Source organism: Gymnoscopelus microlampas, assembly GCF_963454915.1.
Source record: "Gymnoscopelus microlampas genome assembly, chromosome: 15".
NCBI classification, from domain to species: domain Eukaryota; kingdom Metazoa; phylum Chordata; class Actinopteri; order Myctophiformes; family Myctophidae; genus Gymnoscopelus; species Gymnoscopelus microlampas.
Genome location: NC_139952.1, coordinates 51526825 through 51534854, shown reverse-complemented (window position 1 = coordinate 51534854; position 8030 = coordinate 51526825). Strand labels below are relative to the sequence as shown.

General features: G+C 41.3%; 1 protein-coding gene across 1 annotated transcript in view; it reads left to right on the top strand.

Moving 5' to 3' along the window:
- Positions 1–7198, top strand: part of LOC311061837 (protein lin-28 homolog A-like) — a gene marked incomplete at both ends in the record, with an annotated part of 8225 nt that extends 1027 nt beyond the window's left edge. The window contains 3 exons of the mRNA XM_084080534.1: positions 1149–1452; positions 2759–2973; positions 6967–7198. Coding sequence (XP_083936660.1) covers positions 1149–1452; positions 2759–2973; positions 6967–7198 — 751 coding nt within the window. The remainder of the gene's footprint in view (positions 1–1148; positions 1453–2758; positions 2974–6966) is intronic.
- Positions 7199–8030: the final 832 nt, after the last annotated feature.

The window sequence follows — 8030 nt, the reverse complement described above, 5'->3', positions numbered from 1 at the left end:
GGGACACATGATCTCTATAGTCATGTGATCAAGACGAATCCGTTTGATTTGTCATATTCCATCCTGATTGGCTAAGATTGACATCTAAAGTTTGTAGGAGTGGCCCCGTTTTGAACAAAATGCTGCAAATCATGAACGCAGCGTCCGATTGCAGTGAAACTTTGCACGCACATTTGCACTGACTTGAGGAACAAATGCCACCTTTTTAACTGACTTTTATTTTATTTTATTTTCTCCTACAGATAATGTCCAAACATCACGCAAATTGGTACACGGTATCTCTATAGTCATCCATCAGATTTTTCATATTCCATCCTGATTGGCGAATTCCAAACAGTGCTGGCCCACCATAACCTACCTGACCTGGCGGAGACCTGTGCTCTGAGGCATTGGTTCTCAAAGTGGGGTCCGCGGACCCCCAGGGGTCCTTGAGGGAGTTCCAGGGGGTCCCCAGCTAAATGATGGATAGTTAGGAACCAAATGGACCCTTATGGGTCTGTAACTCTGAGAGTGTACAAATGGAACCAAATGGACCCTAACGGGTCCATTTGGTTCCATTTGTACACTCTCAGAGTTACATTAACATTGATTTTACAATATAAATTGGGGTCCCAGGGATATAAATGCCATTAAATGGGGGTCCATAGCCTATTGCATGTCGAACTGGGGGTTCCTTGAAATTAAAATGGTTGAGAATCACTGCTAGAGAGCCGTAAAAATCTTCTCTTATGGGGGGTCCCTGGCTTATCTTTTGAAATGGGGGTCCGCGGGCTAATAAGTGTCAATTTGGGGGTCCTTGACATGAAAAAGTTTGAGAACCACTGCTCTGAGGAGCACTTTCTCTCTTTATTTATTATTTATGCAAAGATACCGTCGTACGACACGATTCATACAACTGAGACTTTAAACGATCTGATATTTGTTCTATGAATGTGTGTGTGTGTGTGTGTGTGTGTGTGTGTGTGTGTGTGTGTGTGTGTGTGTGTGTGTGTGTGTGTGTGTGTGTGTGTGTGTGTGTGTGTGTGTGTGTGTGTGTGTGTGTGTGTGTGTGTGTGTGTGTGTGTAGGTGGGTGTAGTGCAGAGGAGGCCGGTGGTAAGGACTCAGAGGAAGGGGATGTGGGTTGGGGTCTCTCGTTGCTCCATGGCAGCAGAGAGGAGGATGGTGTCTTGCTCAGAGGAAGCAGAGAGGAGGATGGTGCCTTGCTCAGAGGCAGCAGAGAGGAGGATGATGCCTTGCTCAGAGGCAGCAGAGAGGAGGATGGTGCCTTGCTCAGAGGCAGCAGAGAGGAGGATGGTGTCTTGCTCAGAGGCAGCAGAGAGGAGGATGATGCCTTGCTCAGAGGCAGTGGGGTTTGTAAGTGGTTCAACGTGAGGATGGGTTTGGGGTTCCTCTCCATGACCCAGAGGAACACAACCGTCCTGCTACCACCTGTAGATGTGTTTGTTCACCAGGTCAGTGTTTTAATGACATTACATGATACATCATTCATCATTAATTAATCATTATAAAATCATTAATAAAATGACAGAGGTGTTCCCGGCTTGAAAGGTGTAACAATGTATACATACCTATTGTTACAGTGTAACAATAGGTATAACTAGAAAATGTGCTCCTCGGAGGAGTCGGAGCACAAGTCTCCGCCAGAGACATAATGTATTGCTCCGCCATTTCTCAGCCATTTCGTGATTATTCCTGTCTTACCTCACTTTGAATGAGATACTGACTCTTTCAAAGTGACACATCTATTTATAGGCCGCTATACGTCATGCGTCTCACTAGCCAATCAGAGCACACTCTTTCAACGTATTGTCACGTGTCACGTGAGGCTTGACCAATGTTAGCTTGGCCGAGGGGGGGGGGGGGGGACGGAAAGTGAAAACATAGTCTCCTGGCGGAGACAACAATAGGTGTAACAACAGGTAACAGGCCTAAATGTTAGAAATCATTCCTCTATGTGTTTGTGTAACTCATTGTTTTAGTCATTTCATTCATGAATTGATTGATGGGATCTTCTGATAGGCCTAAAACCCCATCAATCAAATTGATTCTGACATGTGATCAAATATCATAATAAACATTCAGAAGGAGACGTGTCTTCTCTCAACATTCAAGGCAAAATAACAAATAAGTAATAATTATGAAGAAAATAAGAGCGATACACCACACTCAGGCTGAGGCCTGAGTGTGGTGACATAACCTGTCCTGTGTCCCCCCTGTCTCTGTCCCCTGTCTCTGTCCCCTGTCTCTGTCCCCTGTCTCTGTCCCCTGAGTGTGGTGACATAACCTGTCCACTTGGCTGTCCCCTGTCCTCTGTCACATGTAACCTGAGGTTCTTCTCCTCAGAGTAAGGTCCTCATGGAGGGTTCTAACCTGAGGTTCTTCTCCTCAGAGTAAACTCCTCATGGAGGGTTCTAACCTGAGGTTCTTCTCCTCAGAGTAAAGTCCTCATGGAGGGTTCTAACCTGAGGTTCTTCTCCTCAGAGTAAAGTCCTCATGGAGGGTTCTAACCTGAGGTTCTTCTCCTCAGAGTAAAGTCCTCATGGAGGGTTCTAACCTGAGGTTCTTCTCCTCAGAGTAAAGTCCTCATGGAGGGTTCTAACCTGAGGTTCTTCTCCTCAGAGTAAAGTCCTCATGGAGGGTTCTAACCTGAGGTTCTTCTCCTCAGAGTAAAGTCCTCATGGAGGGTTCTAACCTGAGGTTCTTCTCCTCAGAGTAAAGTCCTCATGGAGGGTTCTAACCTGAGGTTCTTCTCCTCAGAGTAAACTCCTCATGGAGGGGTTCCGCAGTCTGAAGGAGGGAGAGGAGGTGGAGTTCTCCTTCCAGAAGTCTCCTAAAGGTCTGGAGTCTGTGCTGGTCAGCGGCCCAGATGGAGCTCCCTGTGTGGGCAGCGAGAGGAGACCCAGGGGACCCAGGGGACCCAGGGGGGTCCAGAGACCCAGGGGGGTCCAGAGGAGACGCTCCAAGGGAGACAAGTGAGTCCATATGTTATTTCTAAAAAAATACCTGAAAATAACAGATCTACAAGCTCACAAGGCGTAGCAGTGTGACCACATGTTCAGGTTGTGATACGTTGATCAGGAGAGAGACGTCATACAGGATGGACAGATGAAACAATGAAATGAGATGAAAGTATTGAAACTGAACATTATAAGACGTTTATATCCTACTATAATTCTAGTAACCTCTGTCTGTAGTGGTGAAGCCGTGGTGAGTAGGTGAAGCTACCCGGTTCTCCTCAGTGGCTGGAGCAATTGCTCTGATTTTGCACACAGCCATTGACCATTACCATCTGAACTTAACTGTGAAGCCCGTTTTTCAATTTCATCAAATCTCAGCTTCTTATTAGCGTTTTTGTGTAAAACACTGTCGCCATGGTTACGGGGCTGCCCAGCTATGGGACGAACTGCCTCCCGGGTTGCCAAATCATGTGCGCATATCCCCCCACGGATGCGTCCACCGGGTATGGTCTAGTTTATCTAATAGATAAAATTATATTTTAATGAACTAAATGTCTGTCCAGATCATAGACTGTATAAATGAGATGGACAAACCCACTCCGCTGCTTTCTACAGACCGAAAATGAAGCCGATTGTTGCAAGACTGTAGGTCCGCCATCTTTCAATACGCGTCAGAATGAGACCAGACCATTATTGGTTGGGTAGCTTGTCAATCAAGAGCGGGGGGCGGGGAATGAATGCTATTGGTTGTGTAGCTTGTCAATCAAATCATCCCGCCCCTCCTAGAGAATAGCCTATTTTATCGTCAATTTTATAATAAATAGGACCATAATTTAGCAAAACGCATATCCTGATGATTGAAAGGAGACTTTAAACTAGCGACTGGAAGCATATAGAATTTATGACAATTTTTATTACAGTAAGAAAATCTAGTCTAAAGTTTGTCAAAAAACCCATTCACTTGCGTTAAAATAAATTCTTTCTGACACCGCAGGTCGGTGCAGGGTAAAACAGCGCCACTCTGGCCATTTTTTCGGCCTCATCGTAAATATCTAAGACTTGCCCCTTGGTCCAGATACAATGATATATATTTATTTTAATGAACTAAATGACATTCAAGGAGGATTCTACCTGTAAGCCTTCATCAGGATGTAGTTATAGCATCATAATTAATATGCCTCTCAACATAAAATAAAGTTATAGCATCATAATTAATATGCCTCTCAACATAAAATAAAGTTATAGCATCATAATTAATATGTCTCTCAACATAAAATAAAGTTATAGCATCATAATTAATATGTCTCAACATAAAATAAAGTTATAGCATCATAATTAATATGCCTCTCAACATAAAATAAAGTTATATCATCATAATTAATATGCCTCTCAACATAAAATAAAGTTATAGCATCATAATTAATATGCCTCTCAACATAAAATAAAGTTATAGCATCATAATTAATATGCCTCTCAACATAAAATAAAGTTATAGCATCATAATTAATATGCCTCTCAACATAAAATAAAGTTATAGCATCATAATTAATATGTCTCTCAACATAAAATAAAGTTATAGCATCATAATTAATATGTCTCTCAACATAAAATAAAGTTATAGCTCCATCATTAAAGTGTCTAAACCAGTGGTTCTCAAACTTTTTCATGTCAAGGACCCCCAAATTGACACTTATTAGCCCGCGGACCCCCCATTCGAAAAGATATGCCAGGGACCCCCATAAGAGAAGATTTTTACGGCTCTCTAGCAGTGATTCTCAACCATTTTAATTTCAAGGACCCCCAGTTTGACATGCATTAGGCTATGGACCCCCATTTAATGGCATATCTATCTCTGGGACCCCAATTCATATTGTAAAATCAATGTTAATGTAACAAGTGTACAAATGGAACCAAATGGACCCGTTAGGGTCCATTTGGTTACATTTGTACACTCTCAGAGTTACAGACCCATAAGGGTCCATTTGGTTCCTATCCATCATTTAGCTGGGTACCCCCTGGAACCCCCTCAAGTACCCCTGGGGGTCCCCGGACCCCACATTGAGAATCAACGAACTAACTAACTAACTAACTAACTAAGTGTAAAAACACAACATTGATGTAAATCTATTGAACTAATAATGTTATAAATGTTACAATGTGTTCATGTTTACGACACTTCTCACTCCGTTCATGTGGTTGTAGTCAACGGCCTTTGTCGCCCTCGTGTGGACACAATGAGTAAATACAAGTACATGTCGTCACTAAATCACTCTATACTTTAATCATCAAAATATGAAACACGAGATGACGCAACATGGCGCTGGTTTCTACATGAAGCTGTTCAAATCTACAATGAGACGCATTGTGAGCTTTTAGATCGGCTATTTTCTGCGCGCGACACTCGTTGTATTTGTATTTGTAAGCGTTGAAATGGTTGTATTTTGAAAAAAAGAATGGAAGCACTCGCGTTGCGTTCTGTGCAAAGCATGACACTTGGTGTTTGGGAAATGTAGTTCTTTCTAGTGTAGTTCTTCTAGTCATACATGGTGGCGGGGAAATGTAGTTCCTCAAATGTAGTCCACATAGCGACCCGTGTTGGTGTATGGGAGATGTAGTAGGACGTAGTTTTTCTAGCCAGCCATTGTCGATGGAAAATGTAGTTCTTTAAATGTAGTCCTCATCGCTACCGGCGGTGTAGTATGGGAAATGTAGTAGTTGAATGAAGTTCTTCTAGCCACCCATATGGTTACGTTCGACGTTTGACATGTCACGTGTTTGATTATGTGACGTGTGTCTGTTTGGTCTGTTTATGTAGCTAGTGGCTAGCTAGCAGCTAGCAGCTGCCTTATGCAGCAACAAACTAACAAACCAATGAGTGGAGGAGGAATTAACAATACAAATCATCATCTTATTATGACGATGCTCTTTATAAAATGATTAAATGGATAAATATCCATAAATAGTGTTTGTTGAGTCACTGCGTCATAGTTATAAATAATATACTTAGAGTAGACGAGAGAAGAGTTTGTCCACTAGAGGGCGACACAGTCCGTAGAATAACATTAGAGGCATCATAACCTCTGGTTTTATTCTATTCTGTTGTTTCAGGATGACAACCTAAAATGTAAACTATTAAATTGTAATAGTGTTGCATCTGTCAAACCATGAAAACATATGCATGTTTTTCTACCGACAGCATTAATGGACATTTAAGATAAAGCTGTCATAATAATGAGAAAGAGATTGTTTATTTTATACCCAACTGTAAATAGTGTAGATTACATCAGTCATATTAAACAGGCATATTAGACAAACCATACAAAGAAATATTGGCAACAATTAAAAGCTATTTTAAAAACACTGATTTATGTATCATTGGTGATTGTGCAGAATTAACAGTCAACCTGTGAATTTAAGCTCAATGTCAGTCTGTGTGAGACAGTCTGTGAATAATAGATGCATTCTATTTTATTCTATATTATTCTATTTTATTTTATTTTATTTTAAGCAGCTATTACTGTCATTGGTGTGATTGGTAATTCATTAATTGTGTGTATTTAATGTTCTAATTTTAATCTTTAAAAAATAGATTCATATTACAGCCCACTCAGTGTATCTGTAGAAATAACTTTAAAAGACCAATTTGACCCATGAATTATATTTCATTATTTAATTGAAGGTTATAGTTTATAAGGTGTATAGCCCATCCAGTGTCATTTACCAGGTGAAATATCTTTAAGAGGCCAATTTAACCTTCATTAATTTGTCCACTTAATCTTTGACCAGGAGTATTTATACTTTTACTCATACTGGTGGTCCAGTACTTTCTCCACCAACATGCACTGCTACTAATAGTTAGGAACAGTACTGTAAATGCAAAGGAAACATTACACTAATAATGTACACAAATGTCCTTGACAAATACCCCCAACAACAGCATCAATGACAAGGGGCCACAGTTTATTATTGTGTTCATTTTAAGTGTTATTCTGTCATTGTGGTTTCTAGATGCTACAACTGTGGAGGAGCGGACCACCACGCCAAACAATGCCCTCTGCCCCCTCAGCCCAACAAGTGCCATTTCTGCCAGAGTCTGTGTCACATGGTGGCCTCATGTCCAATCAGAGCGCTGCAGTCCTGTCACAGGGAGGGTCAGTCCTGTCACAGGGAGGGTCAGGAGGGAGGGGGAGGGTTAGAGGAGGGGGGGCACGCCCTCGCTTCAGCACCGGGCTCCCAGTGATCCACTGGTTCTGTCGGAAGACATCCCCATAACTCTGAGAGTGTACAAATGGAACCAAATGGACCCGTAAGGGTCCATTTGGTCGTCAAGTTGTCTTGACTTGGTTGTCAAGTTGTCTCTCAGAGTTACAGACCTGTAAGGGTCCATTTGGAACCGCCTCAAGGAACCCTGAGGGTCCCTGGACCACACTTTGAGACCCACTGGAGTACAAGAAGAGTGGGCACCAAAACGTTGTGGGCACTTGGGAAGACTATATAAAGTGCCATAAGGCTGATTGAGGTCTGTTTTCAAGTGCCGTACTTCCCTGATTTTTTTATTTTTTATCAGACAAGATAATCCTAGACATTCTCTTGGGTGTTGAGATAGTGACAACAAGTTGTCATTTCATCAGCTGAAGCTTTTATGCCAGACCAGCATTGATTGTATGCAGGCTTTTTCTGCAGAGAAAGAAATAAGTGAATGTTTCTCTTAACCATATCAGGGCATTTCTCACGTAGAGAATACTTATTTTACTTGAAAACTGTAGATGAAAAGATGATACTAATGGCTTTACTAACATGAGATGCAGGATATAGTTTTGTGTATTTTTTAGTTTTCCTCCGGCTGAGTTGTTTTCACAGCTACTATACACTGCATATGTATTGTTATCTTTTTTATATTGATTATTTATTCAAAGTTCAGACTCTTACTCATCTACTAGCCTGTAAACCATCCCGGTCACGTGAATTCATATTATGATGTGTCTCCTGCAGACCATGATAATATGAATTCATATTATCATGTGTCTCCTGCATATATGATATATATATATATATATATATATATATATATA